The 15,896-nt window shown below is 44.6% G+C and overlaps 1 protein-coding gene across 1 annotated transcript in view; it reads right to left on the reverse strand.

Annotated features, from left to right (window-relative positions):
- Positions 1-15,896, reverse strand: part of LOC124306726 (3-phosphoinositide-dependent protein kinase 1) — a 334,286-nt gene that overhangs the window by 157,952 nt on the left and 160,438 nt on the right. Inside the window, exon 3 of the mRNA XM_046767671.1 lies at positions 15,047-15,127. Within this exon, the coding sequence (XP_046623627.1) occupies positions 15,047-15,127 (81 nt within the window). The remainder of the gene's footprint in view (positions 1-15,046; positions 15,128-15,896) is intronic.

A 15,896-nucleotide genomic window follows, 5' to 3' on the forward strand; every position in this document is an offset into this window, starting at 1 on the left:
TGTAATAACCGCAGATACACGTATTATTGACACAGGGACGTCAGACAGACGAGGAACTAATTGCGCTTGGTAATTTCAGACGAACGTCACAAGTGCGTACCAATGGATACTTAAGTTCCATTAAAATTGAGAACTGCGAGGTAGAAACAAGATTTCCCAATCACGTGTTATATTTGAAAGAAAAATACTTTGTTTTCATAACAGCTATCCTTTTCCGACCATAAAATACTACTGCGTATATAAGCGGTAACGTAACAGCGTGTATATAGACGCTGAACTCGCTCCGGGAAACGGTGTGTTCATTTAATCACATTTCTCGGCATTTTTTTTTTCTGTTGTTTAATTTTGCATGTCTCTTCTTTTTTCAAGATATACTATTTACAATCAGGCTTTTACTCGGAGATTTCGTGCCGCTTAGTTTCGCGTTCTCACACACAGTTTACACAGTATTCCCTTCTCCTGCGGCTCGACCAGCGGCGATGTCATATATATTCATTCTGATTTTTTCGTGTTCCCCTCCCCCCACCCTTCCCAAGTAGGAATCTCTCGGCAGTAAACCGCGACTGGTTTCGGCAAAAAGTTGAAAAGTTGGCACGTGGTTCCCCTCCTCCCCCGCGACCGGACGGGCAAAAACTCGCGCGTCCTTGTCGTCGCGCGTGTTTGTCGGAGGCGGGCATTGAACCGCACGACGTGTCGGAATGGAAGGCGCATATTAGGTTGTATAACTACTCTATTATAAGCTTGCGCAGCGCTCTCAAAACGGTGGCAGATAGACACCGCTCTGGTAAATATTATAGGTGTAATAGCGCGCAATACCTCACACAGCCACATCGCACGGCCATTTCCATGCCAAGATGCGGGGCTCGGGATGCGAGTGCGGCGAACCAGGAAGTAGGAACCAGAAGCCGCGGCGAACAAACCGAGGGAAGTCCGCAGCGAGATCGAAGAAAGAGAGGGCGGGAAGGAGGAAGAGGGGATTTGGAGAGGGGGTGGCGAAATGAAGGGGATGGATCATGCGGTAGACCCTCCGCGTCTTGGGGATTGCGTTCAAAGTCGCGGGGATCACCCAGCCTGGATTTCGTGATCGGTCAGTGACACCGGACGCCCACAGTCCCGATATTCCGTAGTATTATGTTCGACCTGGCCAAGGACAGCGGCGCATTATGCTCGCGGTCTAGCCAGGAAATGATATCGTTCTACGGCTGGCTGTGCTCGCCGTTTTAATTGTCGCTTCTCAGCGCTTAAGGCTTGAGTGAGCTCTAGCGGTCAAGAACCATCGCTTCACGTTCAGGTTGCGTGCCTGTGACCGTGTCATTAATATACACGCCGTGCACGTAAACTTGGCATTCGAATACATCGGCGTGTCGGTGTAAAGCAGTCGCGTCGGTAATTGCAACGCAGATCCATGCGGTGGAAGCTAAACGTTTCTTTGAGGACTTACGTCGAGAATTACAAAAATCACGACGTACACTTCGGCGAAACACTAACGACCGAGGTTGCGGCGTTATTATTTTGAGTCAAACTAATCGTTGTTCCGTTTGTCTTTTTCAGGAACCATGTCCCGGCACAGATCGGTAACCCGCACGTGGATCTCGCTACGATGGTACACCAGACGTCCTCAAAACGCAGCTTTGAAACAGGGCGGAAGAAACGCGGTGTTTTTTTTTTCTCATTTTGCGTCGCAGAGAAGATTAGATCCGCTATATTGGCAGACGTTCCATGACCTGCTTCACGAAACAAATTTGCCGAAGCGTCGTTTAGTTCATTTGGCGAAGACGTGGCCTAGAAACTCGTTTTGACAAATGAGACCTAATGTGCCCAACTACCCACCCATATCCCTGCCCCCCGTTTTGGTATCTCTTCTTTGCAAATTCACCGCGACAGGTCTATCCGTTTCTCACGTGGCTCAAAGGCTTGGGCAGACATAAACTCATCGCGAAATACCTTGGTATGAAATTCAAAACATTAACTTGACAGAATGCAGGCTGTCTCGCGGTGAAAGAGACGGTTGGAGTGAAAGGTTGGATTACGTTAGGCTGGAGTGAAAGGTGAGTGCAGCACTCGTCTCGTTCATCCGCTGACTTCTCCAGGCACACCGCTATCGAGGCCTGGAGATAAGAATCGCACTAGGATCGTTGGTCTCGGGAAAAATAGAATAAGCGAAAAATTTCAGGCACGCGCGGATTTTCGAGGGGCGGGGAGGAGGGACATAGCTGCGAGAGCACAAGGAGTCGGCGAAGGTAAGGCCTTGAGCCTCGAGCTAGTCGCACGTACCTGCAGGATGCAGGGCTCGTACGTGCGGGCCACGTAGTCTCTCGGTGGGCAAACATGCGGCAAACAGGCAGCGAGGCGGAGGCAGTGGTATTTTGCATTGAGCAAAGGTCATTACCATCGACTGGATTCTAATTAGACAACATCAACCTGCCTCGGACGGCGAGATCGGTGGAGGTGCGCACGCGCGCTCGCTGTTCCCTCGATGGATGTAGGTGCGCGACGTTGTGGCGGGACGCGGCGCAAAAACGTAGCTATTTATAGCGAACGAGCCTTGTACGTGTGCACCATTACCCGCTTCGCTCGTCCACGTGGTGGTCGTTTTGCTCCGCTCGCCGTTTGTTGTTGTTATAAATCGCTCGCCTCTTGCCTCCGTACATCTTGCGCTGCCTCGAGATTAAAGCGATACCCGATTGCCCGACGCAGAAGAAGGCGCGAACAGTGCACTTGGAGTTCCGCGGAACTTTCCGCACGATGCAAAATTGGACTCGGCAACGGCGACTGTATGCACGTACACGCCCATTTGAGGCGACCGTTAACCAGAGCCTTATAATTGTTTGAGGAGTTGAATCGGGGCGAGGGGGGAATTGATAGGACAACTTCGCCTGCAGGGGCAGCGAATTCCGCCTCAGCCAATCCGGACGGTAGGCAGAAGTCGAGGCTAGGAATACACGCCCGCATCTCTGCAGGCGAGGCAATCACCCGGGTATCTTGGTATTGGCCCGGGCGTTGTATTAAAGGGGATGTCCTCGTTTCGGGTGTTTCGAAACGGTCTTCGAACCTTCGTGTACAGGGTAACCGTCATCGCTGGCGGAGAGTAAGCACGCACTGTTTGGATCGCGCTTTCCTATCAATTAGAAAGAGACCGAAGACATCGATTGCCCCTAGGTTACACGTGCGGTATGCGCGTGGGTCCGACGAGAAATATAACCGCGGCTAACAAACGGTACGCATACGAGCGGTTACTTTGCTAACAAAGTTTTGCACGTTTTTCTTTTTTAGCTAGATCACGAGTAAACACTAGACCAGCGAACGAGCAATTCGCACTTTTGAATTCCCCGGCGATAAGACCGTGGCGTCGTTTAATTTGAAAGGGGGTAGGTACAGATATAGGCGGACAGGTAGGCAGGGGGAATTACACTCGTTGCGTAATGAATTTACGTTGTTTGATGAGTCAACAAACGCGAGAAGGCTCGGGTGGTCACGTTGCGCGTCGTTCGGTAATCGCCCGTTCGAATAGAATCTACGTCTCATCCGCCGGCCGTGCCGCAAGATCATTTCTATGCCCGAATTCCTTCTCTCCGCGTTCCTTCCGCAGGTGCAGCATCTGCGTAGTAGCTTTGGTATACCGGCATTTAGAATAATTCAAGTTGACGGCTTCCCTCTACCAAGGCTGCGCCGGGTTCAGTGAGATTCTGCGAGGGGTTTTTTCCCGCATTGTTGTCGCAATGTCGTTATTATCTGCCGTTAGCACGTGGCACAGAGGAGCGTGTTCGCTCGTCGCTAGTGTGCGCGTGTGCCCCTCCGTTTGTGTGCGCGCGAAGAGGAGCGCGCGCAATAAGGACCCAAGTACAGGACGCTCCACGTGCAGGGCAAATCGATCGTCCTTGTACTCAGGGCTCCGAGCTGGGGTGGGCGTTCGCCGTGTGTACAATAATAGAATGGAATAGAATGAAATGCCACCCTAGAAACAGGTTATAAATGACGTTCTCCAACTTTGGGGAAGTGGCGGTTACAACTCACTCGCGTTACTACAGCCACGAACTACAAACGTTAAATGAAATTCTCAAGGACCAGCATGTCCGGTTGGCCCCTCTATAATTTCAATTTTCTCATTCGGCCCTTGCTTGCCCTGTATCGTCTTGAAATAAAACATACTCACAACCCTTCGTCGTATCGTAGCCTCCTGCGTTATGCTCCAAACGTCTCCCGGGATTTTAAAATGACGTCGAAATGGTGGAAACGCCTCTTTATTTATTTCCAGGCGTACTAACAATGACCAACGAACGTGTCCAAGTCAAGTTACCGTTAGCTTATTCAAGTACTAGTTATGAAGTAAGAGTATTTACTGCTCCCCCTTCAGCTTAACCGAGACATAACCTACTTCGAGTAAAAGCTTCTGGGGCGGCTTGTTCAAGCGGTGAACTTTTCTGAAATCGGCTCACCAGTTATCGAGTTACGTCGCAATGAAATTTCAACGCTCTGCCATTCTTGCACTTCCGTGTTAGCTTGTACCGCGTTTGTAGATGAAATCAAACGAGAGGAAAAAAAATGTGACGCAAGCACAAAAACATTAATTATGAAAAGCTCGTGTAGATGGAGCGTCAAGGATTGCGTAAACAATTCACATGATACTACCGTTTTTTTTAACACACGTGACACCTTTTTTATTGTACTGTTTCAAATTAGATTCAATACACCAGACCGTCAGATTGTACATGCTTATTTTTGCGACTGTTTTTTTACAAAATCGTTTCGTTCTTTGGAAAGTTATATGACGGCTGGACAGCGGATAAAATTTCTTTAAGTACATTGAGACAGTTTCTTGAGGGTTTTCAGGGCTCCAAGAAAGTGTCCTGGGACACTAAAAATTCCGGTCTAAGTACAATACGTAAACCTACACAGTTGGATGAAGTGACATTATGTTGAATAGTGTTGAAATATAAATTGAACGTCGATATTAGTTATATATATATATTCTGTTTATGTCCATAGGTAAGAGTAGGTATAGTATGTATGTGTGTGTGTAGGCTGAGCAATAGCGTACCGGCAGGTAGATCGCCCCAGTGCGTATTGCGGGTTAGCTCTGAACCCAGCGTTTGCTTGACAGCCAATATTTGTATTCAAAGTAATATCAGTAAAGATCCGGGTCTTAATCAAAAATAAACTGCAGTATAAACAAATACCCTGTGTACCTTTTTCATTTTACTTCCACAACCTATATCAGGTTATGGGCCCAGTTACGAAGGTTTAACGCGAAAAGTCAGTGATTAGCTCATCGACGCTTTATTCAAAAGTGAAAAACCAATATGGCAGCCAGTACGTCGTTGAGCGGGCTTCAGACAATCGAAAAGTTGAAAGGCCGCGAAAATTATGATGATTGGGCAGTGGCAATGGAAGCTTACTTGACCCACGAAGATTTGTGGGATTTTATTAATCCCGACAATGCAGCGGCAGTTCCTACCGACCCCCAGAAAGACAAGAAAACTCGCGCCAAAATCATCCTTGCGGTCGAGCGGCAGGTATATGGACACGTAAGAGATTTGAATACGGCCCGTGATGTGTGGTTGGCTCTAAAGAAAACCTATGCAGATACAGGAGTGACCAGGGGTCTGCAACTGATAAAGTTGGTTACAGACACGAAGCTCGAAAATTGTTCGTCCGAAGAAAATTATATTGATACAATTGTATCGGCCGCTCACCAGTTGAAGAGTATCGGCTTGGAGTTCCCGGACAAAGTAATAGGAGCAATTCTGTTGAATGGTCTTCCCGAAGTATACAAACCCATGGTCATGGCTCTGGAAAGTTCCAAGATTGATCTAACGACAGACTTGGTGAAGACAAAGATTTTACAAGATGTTAAGTGGTTTTCAACGGAACAAAACAATGACTTGGCATTCTTTTCGCGCGCAAACGCTGGATACAAACCAAACAGAGGTGGAAGAGGCGTTCAGAGAGGCAGATCATCATTAATCTGCTATAGATGTAACCGTCCTGGACATTACGCAAGAAATTGTCGTCGAGTTAGTGGTAATAGCAGCAACTGGAGTCAAAATAATAACAACAGCGGTAACAACAGGAGAGATGGGTCTGGTGCCATGGCAGCTCAAGGCGGTGATGAAGAAGACGAGTACGAGAGCGCCGAGATTGAGTATGCGAGTGTGTTGCTGATAGCGATGGGCACATGTAGTAGCGACTCATGGATGATAGACTCAGCTGCTTCGAGGCATATGTGTAGTAATAGAGGTATGTTCGAGAATATGCGTGATTCGAAAATCAAAATAATAATAGTAGCGAATAAACAGAAACTCAAGGTATGCGGAGAGGGCGATGTAAATCTGTATACGCACCATAATAATAAGAGAGTATTAATTAAGTTAAAGAATGTTTTGTATTCACCAGAGTTGGCTTCGAATTTATTATCCGTAGGTGTAATGACAAAATCGGGTTGGAACATTGATTTCAAAGAGAAAGATTGTAAGATCTTTAATAAGCGTTCAGATATTGTTATTGTCGGAAATAAAAGTAAAAATGGTGTGTATGTCTTAGATATCAAGAATGATAAAATAAATAGTTCTAAATCTATTTTCAGTTGCCCTGCAGTAGTGAAGAAGGTTCAAAGTAAAGGGGAAAGTTTGGAATTATGGCATCGGAGAATGGCTCATTTAAATGTTGATGCTTTGAAAAAATTGTTAAGTAATTATGTAGATATTCAAGTAGTAAATGATAAAAATTTTTTCTGTGAGATTTGCCCAATGGCCAAGCATCCAAGACATTGTTTTAAATCCAGCTTTAATAGAGCCAGTAAAAAATTAGAGTTAATCCATTCAGACGTCTGCCAAGTTCCAACTTTGTCTTATGATGGATACAAATATTTTTTAACTTTTATAGATGATTACAGTCGAAAATCAGTAATTTATTTCCTTAAATCCAAAGATCAAGCTACTAATATGTTTTTGCAATTTAAATCTTTAGTTGAAAATGAAACGAGTAGTAAAATTATTAATCTAAGAATAGATAACGGTACTGAGTATTTAAATAAACAATTTAAGGATATTTGTATTAAAGCAGGAATAAATATTCAAACAACGATTCCAGGTAATCCTCAGCAAAACGGCCGAGCGGAAAGGCTAAATCGTACGTTACTAGATAAAGCTCGTTGCATGTTGATAGATGCGAATTTGTCAAGTAAATTTTGGAAAGATGCCGTAGCGACGGCCGCTTATTTATATAATAGGTCCCCTCACGCGGCACTTGAATGGAAAACTCCCGAAGAACTTTGGAGTTGTAAACTTCCGGACTTAACAAGCGTTAAAATTTTTGGTTGCAAAGCGTTCGCTCGAGTGCCGTCGGAGAAAAAGAAAAAATTAGATCCTCAATCTGTAGAATGTAAATTTATAGGTTATTGCCCGAGTCAAAGAGGTTTTAGACTTTGGGATATTGTAAACAAAAAAATTTTAGTAAGTAGGGATGTAATATTTGTTGAAAAATCTGTAAATTCTAAATGCTCTGTTGATAATGTTCAAAATAATTCTAAAAATATCGCTTTACTACCTATTCAAGAAAAGTCAGAAACGATTGATCAACCGAATCTCGAACGAAATCAAAATCGCGATAACGTGGACGAGATGGGTGCCAATGAACAGGCTAAACAACCGACTGAACCTGTGATTAGAAGAACATCTACTAGAGATAAAAAACGTCCAGCATATTTGCAAGATTACGTTACAAATTTTTCGTCGACGTCTAGTTCAAATCCATTTTCAGCGAATAGTACTTTAGAAACAAATCAATCAATTGATAGTAATAATTCTTTTGATGATTATCAAATGGTCCAAATCGATTCCACTCCTGCAACATACCGAGAAGCGATAGAGAGTCCTGAAAAATCTTCCTGGATCCAAGCGATGGATAAGGAGATGAGCTCGATAAATAAAAATAATACTTGGACACTTGTAGACTTGCCTATCGATCGAGAACCAATAACTTGCAAGTGGGTCTATAAGAAAAAGGTTGATGAAAGAGGTAATGCTTTCTGTAAAGCGAGACTCGTCGCTCGCGGTTTCGACCAAGTTCCAGGAATAGACTATAGCGAAACGTATTCGCCAGTAGTGCGCTATACAACTTTACGCGTGTTGTTCGCCTATGCAGCTAGAAAAGGTTTGGATATTCTTCATTTCGATGTGGAATCTGCATATCTTCACGGTGAGTTGGATGAAGAGATTTATTTAACTCAGCCGGAAGGCTATGAACAACAGGGTATTGAAGGAAAATTCTATCTATTAAACAAGGCACTCTACGGTTTAAAGCAAAGTGGCCGAGCATGGAATAAAAGGATAGATGGTGATTTAAAATTGATGAATATGACGCAGTCCACGCAAGATCCATGCGTATATTTTTATATCGATGAAAATGTCATTTTAATTACAGTTATTTATGTCGACGACATTCTTACGTTCACAAATAGTATACATTGCGTAAAAACTCTCTTTGATAATTTATCTAAGAAATATCCCATAAAGAATTTAGGTGAAGCGAAGAGATTCCTAGGAGTAAATATAAGTCGCGATAAAGAAAACGGTTGGATAAGCTTAGATCAAATGCATTATGTAGAATCCCTTTTGCACAAGTTCGGCATGAGTGATTGTAATTCAGTGTCGACTCCAATCGAAACAACAGATTTTCCTGCACCAAGACAAAAGGATACGCGAAAGCCAGCAAACATACCTTATCAATCAGCGGTTGGTAGTCTCATGTATTTATTACAATGGACAAGGCCTGACCTTGCATACGCTATTGGTGCTGTTAGTAAATTTAATTCCAATTATACCGAAGAGCATTGGGAATTAGTCAAACGAATTTTTAGATACCTAAAGGGCACAGCATCATACAGACTGTATTATTTCAAATCAGGGAATCAGGATTTGTTTGGCTATAGCGATGCTAGCTATAATCAAAGTCTGCAAGATCCAAGACCAGTCGTGGCTTATGTTTTTATTATGCAAGGAGGCGCAGTCAGCTGGCGTTCCACAAGAAAAACTTTAACCAGTATTTCGTCGGAAGAAGCAGAATTTGTAGCAATGTCAGACGCAACTCAAGAAATCATTTGGTTGAGAGAATTGACCATTGAATTAAACATCATATCAAATAGTCCTATCCATTTAAAATCTGATTGTCGACCAGCGATTGATCATATCAAAAACGCGAATTATAGTTGTAAAACTAAACACATAAATGTAAGAATGTCTTTTGTCAGAGATCATGTACTTCAAAAAACTATCACATTAGATTTTGTCCCAACGAACGAAATGGTAGCTGATGCGATAACAAAAAAGTAAGAATTAATAAATTAAATTTTTTCATCACCCATACAGGTTTATATAATACTTTTTTGTAATATATATATATATATTTCTTCTTGTAAGTGGAGTTCAATTTAGGGGCAAGTGTTGAAATATAAATTGAACGTCGATATTAGTTATATATATATATTCTGTTTATGTCCATAGGTAAGAGTAGGTATAGTATGTATGTGTGTGTGTAGGCTGAGCAATAGCGTACCGGCAGGTAGATCGCCCCAGTGCGTATTGCGGGTTAGCTCTGAACCCAGCGTTTGCTTGACAGCCAATATTTGTATTCAAAGTAATATCAGTAAAGATCCGGGTCTTAATCAAAAATAAACTGCAGTATAAACAAATACCCTGTGTACCTTTTTCATTTTACTTCCACAACCTATATCAAATAGCCTTACGTACGTTCTCATTACGTTATATAAACGAGTGGCTGTCAGTCGCGAAGGTAAAAAAAAAAAAAAATTTGTTTGGCCTTAGAGCCATCTTGATGAAGGAGTAAGCGATACAAGGTTTTATACGACCAACGTTATAATTTCCATATTTCAGCTTTCGTTTAATTATTCGTAATTAGAGACCTCTTGCTTAAAGTTTCATGTCGGATCAGTGGACGAGCTTGAGTGTACACAGGCAAATTCAAGTAGGCGTGTATAATTCAAGAAAACGTTTATTATTGTTGGATTTGAATTTCATCGTCACCGCGTGCCAGTCCCCGCTCCCAGCAGTACGGCAGAAATATTTGTCACGTAGCTCGCGAGCAGGTAGGTGCACTTTATCATCATTCAATCATATTTTACCATATAACATTGCAGTGACAAGATTCTATCGTTTGATTAATCTACGTATGGCTGGCAGTGCGGTAGATTATCTTGGTGGATGCCGTGTTGCTCGATATTTGTAACGTTGACTGTATTTCGTTGTAAATTACGTGACAATTTTCTTTGTAAATTCCGGTCCATCTCTACATAACCTGTTACGAGAGATTCTAATTCGATTCACTAATGTCGTACCATATTGAATAACCGGCAGATTAACTTTGCAAAAGTTTAGTAAACATGCGTGCCAATTGTGATTACGTTGTTGTGACATCAGTGACGAACGTTTCTGATCTTTCGAAATAACGAGATGCGAATGAAATCCACGGGCTGACGTATATCCTTCAAGCATTCTTCAAGACGTATATTCCTGGATACATGTATTTTGAACCCATGTCAGCCGTGATATCTCACGCACGAGCTCATCATACTGTGCAATGGTATAGACGTATACAGTATATAAGCGTCATGCTAATTGGCTGTACCCGTAAGCAAATGTAAAATTAGCCACAACCTAAATATTTGTAAATTTTCTACCTCAACCGTGCATCGAATAATTCCTTAACCTATTTTTTGCCTAGGAATTCAAAATACCACGTTTCGTCCTGTCGCTGGCGGGCTGCAAACGGTGGTATAATTGTGTTATGACACATGCATTTCTAACATAACACGTACGTATGTATTTAGCGTATATAAACGTATTTACTTACAAAGCACACAGTCGCATGAATGCCGCACCCCATGTTGTATAAGATGGAAAAAATTTGTTATCCAATCATTTTCGGGGCCAACCGTTACCCAGCCGACATTAAATCTTGAAGATTTATTTGACATCACGAGACTCACCGTGCCATAAATTATTTACGGTGAGTGCATCGTGGACGGGTTCAAAAAGAAGAGGATAAAAAGAAATAAGTAGAGTAAAATTGATGTAAAAAAAAGAGTTGCCGATCAGTATCGCGATTTTAAACACGACCGCATCCCTTCGGACACGAGGTACCTACCTAGGTAAACCAGCAACTGCGTGTCAACACGTTTACGAAACAAAAGGCTCAGAAGCCTTCCAAGTCACCGGTGGTGCAAAGATCGGCTTTACAACGTGTCACGTATCAGGAAAAAGAACTAACTTACCCACCCAAGAACGTTCCCGTGCACGACCAACGGTAATACTCGCGTTCGCGATGCGCTCCGTCACGGGAGGGCGAATCGCAGCCGCGAATAAACGGTTTATACACCGAGTTTCGAGTCCGCGGTGCAGCGAGACATGGAGGGGTTTTGCGGGCTGGGGTGTCGGATTATGTCAGTATTTCGAGGATAAAGAGCCCCGGCGTGAATGTGGACGTTGGACGGCGCAAGGTGGAAGGCGGAAGGACAGGAAGTGAGTGGCGGACGGCTGAGGAGAAATAGAACAGCCAGACCCGGCGGGACGGCCAGGAAAGCCAGGAAGACTGTTGGAAGGACTGTGGCAGTCTGCTCTCATGGCTTACGGAACCAGCGGCGGATAAGGGGTCGAGGGGCAAACGAGGGCAAGGCGGGGAGAAGCGGGGAAACGGGAAATGCAGCCATGCGGACGTACGGGATAAACGTACGTCGACTCGCATGCCCTCCTATTCGGTGCAAGCTCGGAGCTACGCGACGGTGCGATATTCTCACTGAATCTGTGGACGCAGGTATACGAGGATCTGTATCCATATCCGAGGTTCACAACCGCGTATCTGTGAATGTGGATGTGTGCACAGGGTGTTGCGTCTGTACCCAGAGACGAGCGACTGGTGGGAAATACATATATGTATATACGTATATATATGTATGTATAATTATATACGTATACGGGGAAGGCAAAAAGTCACCGCGCTTCGGGTGAACGATGTTTGTTTTAGAGCAGGCACTTTGGATATTCGGATAGCTTCCGCGTGCGGGCGCAACGGTGTGGATTTTTCTGAGGACAGGTGCGTCGCGGCCTAGCCCCGAGCGCAGACGGAGGAGACAACGAAACACGCACCATGATATTCTCCGCGGTGTTTGTAGCTAGATGTGTTTGTCAAAGTCGAGACTGAGGAATTTTTCTTCTTCTTCTTATTATTATTCTTTTTTTTTTATCAAGTTCCTTGCCCTCGGCGGGTTTTGACGCACCCTGCATCGCTAGCAGGTGGGCCCTACGGCCTCGTAGAGCAACAGGATATGACGGTGTTAGTCTGAGCGCGATACGCCCGGTGGGCTCGAACAATTTCCTTCGAGTCCCGCCTAGAAGTTGACTTCCGTGAGCTGGGGATAATGCCGTCGTTGGAGCGAGAAGGTGGATACTCGGAAGGTGAATCGGCGAACCTTCATCCCTAAAGAACCAGCGCCGTGCGAAACGCATCCCCTCGGTAAATCTCGACTCTCAGGTGTCGTCCCACACCGTCGAGGGACTCTCGGCATCCCTGGACACCACCTGGGTACGGGGTGTCGACTGTCGCAACAGGTGCCTGATTCCGGTTAATCCCTGTCTCTTTCACTTTTCATCCCCCGATAAGTTGTCCGTCCCCCTAGGGCGGCAAGTCCGGAAAACGGAAAGTAAATACCCGATGAAAGACAAAAAACCAAGCGGAATCCGAGCGATGACTTTGCCTTGACTCTTAAATATATGAAGCTCCGAGCTGGTCCGAGTGCCGGCAATCGGCAAGTACCTTGCACCTACCCACCCATCCACCTCCCTACACATCCACGTCGCAAACACGGAGATCACAGTAAGGCCGTTTTGAACAAGCCGGCGCTCGCGTTCAATGACCGTGTTTGGTAATTAATTAATAATTTACTGCTAATTGTAACAATAACGCGGGACAGCGTTCGCAATAACGAAACCCAGAGCGGGAGAGTCGAGTACCGGTGGCGCGATCAAGTTCAGTCGAGAGGACATTACCGTTCCAATGCAGCGCTCGTTTCAATGGGATCAATGTAGAATATTCATTAAAATTAACGATGATGCCCATTAAGGGATTAATTGCGTTCTGTCAGCGATTACCATCACGGTAACGCTTTATTGTTGGTAATTACAAACGCCGCGTTATGTTTCGCTTTTCTTCGGCAATAGATCAACGCTGGTAGATACACGGTCTGTCTTCGAGCACGAGATGATAATTGTTACAGTGATATTTGGTGCTGATGCTTAATCAGAACCATGCTTACCTACCTATATTTCAATTTCGTCAATGGAATACTTAGATATAATGACAACAATTTTGACCCTTTATTAGATGCGACGCGCGATGTCTGTGGTAACTTGTTCCAAACGAAAAAAATATGTATTCACTGTGACACTCGAGCATAAATTATGATGGCGCTAAATGCTCGAGGGCCATATCCTCCTTACGTTAGCATCCCGCTAACCCCAGCTTTCGCCAGGATTAAACTGAGGACATTCCAGGGTTTAATAACATTCCTGAATTTAATAAGTCGCATGAATGACGTGAATTAGTTCAATATGTCTAAGGCTGCCCCGTGGTAACGGATTCGCTCTTGCATTTCGTAATTAAAATGACTTTCCACCGTTATATTTCACAAAGCCGTACAGACGTTAGGTGCGAGGAGAACTTACTACTCGTCGTGCCACGGCTCGCGGTACGCCCTAAGGTTTATTCTATCCTTCGCCGACCTGGATTCCCTCCCTAGGGTAAACAAGTGAAACGTGCGGGATTCCGTGCACGCTCACCGGCGGCTGTTTGCTCCGCATTGCTTCTGATTGAAATAGTGGCCAGTCGAAATTCTGTGCTAGCGAACGGCATTGTACGGAGATGACCAGTGATCCCTCATATTTTCGATGGATCAACTTCTGATTTTCAACATTTTTTCAAACACAGCCTTTGCGAAACATCGAAATCATGGAGGCCTGATTCCGAGATTCGAAAGGGTGGACCAAATAACGGCGATTCCCACAGAGCGCGGCGCGACATCGATAATAGTGCGCCTGCTGTTTGATGCTGGTCGCATCGGTGCTCTAACTCTTACCATTTGCGCAATCGAGTGTTTTACTTCTTGCGCAATCAAATATGAAAAAAGAATGTAGTTGCCAAGTGTTCGTTCATGCGTGTTAACGAATATTAGTAGGCGTTCGCAAGTGTTTATAAAATCATCTCAAAACCACGTCACAAAGAATTGCTAGTTCCCTGAATCAACAAAGGTCTACCACCCTCTCTATGCGAAAAACCATACAGCACACGCAGGAAAAAAACGACCGTTCGCTCAACCGTTCGAATCGCGGCACAAGCGGTGGTGAAAAGCATGCGTACAATTTATCACACCTCACCTTGTTTCTTGCTACAGTAAATAGCTTATAAATTGTGGGCAGGAGAAAAAGAACGACCCGAGTTACTCGGAGTTATTGAACTCGGCCGGAGCTGGCAAATATCTAAAACGCCGAGCGGGTATATTCCGTAAACAGAATACCTATCTCAGATCAGTCGGCGCAATCGTCGTGGGATCAACATAGGCAGGTATAAGGCATCTGCGATAAATGTAAATAGCGATGATATTTGTTCCAAGTGCACCGGCGACACGCGTGCCTCTCGGCTTTACAACCGCCTTAACTCCGATCCCCTCGATCCTGAGTTTTTCATCTTCCCACCCCCATTTTTCTGCCAACCCCTCCGACCCCTCGCCATCGTACAGCAAAGGGTTAGTTGGCTCGCGTGCCGTATCCTCAAGAACTGGCCTAGTTTTCGTATCGATGCTCCGATAATTGCATCGCGCCCCATTGCACCCTGCTCCTTGGAGTTTTTTGAGTCGCGCCAAGCCACTGATCGTCAATTTTGAATGAATTCGCTGGCACGGAAGCGGAAAAATAAAATCTTGCCAAAAAGTCCGTTCGAACCGAAGCGGAATGTACATGCTGAGTTAGAGATACGACTTTACCTTTAGCGGCGAACCAATCGGGGATTCGATGGAAGAACCAGCCGGAGAGACGATCGGTGAACTGTCAGCAGAGCTGTGTATCTGTAACACGTAGAAAAAAAGTAACGGAATTGTTAGAGCTCTGTGGTAAATTAAGATCAACGTATTTTTGGTGTAAATGATGAAGAGTCGACGGGATTCCGTCTGGTCCACGATCAAGACTGTGAATAGCACGCCTGTGAGGAATCTTGCGTTTGAGTATCGGTGGGGAAAACGATCAGGAATTTCAAACGCATTGCTACAGAAAGGAAAGTTGTTGGATATCATCTGTCATGATGATCGGCTCAGCATTCGGGTAATCTCTTTCTAGAGTTTTCACCCACTGGCGAGCAACGAGCAAAAGAATTTATTTTTATAAAGGTACAGTCTTTTCTTAGATCACGAGAAGGCATCCGGGAAGATTTTTCCGTTGTTGTTGTTTTTGTTGTTGATGTTGTTCATCGCCTTCTCCTTTTATCTGTCTCATACGTTTTAGTGTTAGTTCTTCTTTCACTTACTCGCTGTCAAACGTACAAATTCCGAAAAAGTCACGTACGCTTGTCCCGCACCACGTGCACGTAAGTATGTAACTACCTTTTCGTGCAAGAAGTCATCGAACCTGCCTTTCCATCCCCTCCCCCTCCTCCCCCTCCGTCCCCGTCCCTGTCAGCCGCCTCGTAATCGGAGATTGGACGAGTCACGTTCGAGCATATTTATTTCTAAGCAGTTCATGGATTGTTTTTTAAATAATTTGCACATTTCTCAACTCAATACGATCCTATTCGGAGCGACAGGCGTCCTTAGAACGTGATTTAAGGCGATGTGAATGACC

This window comes from Neodiprion virginianus, chromosome 6 (assembly GCF_021901495.1).
Source record: "Neodiprion virginianus isolate iyNeoVirg1 chromosome 6, iyNeoVirg1.1, whole genome shotgun sequence".
NCBI classification, from domain to species: domain Eukaryota; kingdom Metazoa; phylum Arthropoda; class Insecta; order Hymenoptera; family Diprionidae; genus Neodiprion; species Neodiprion virginianus.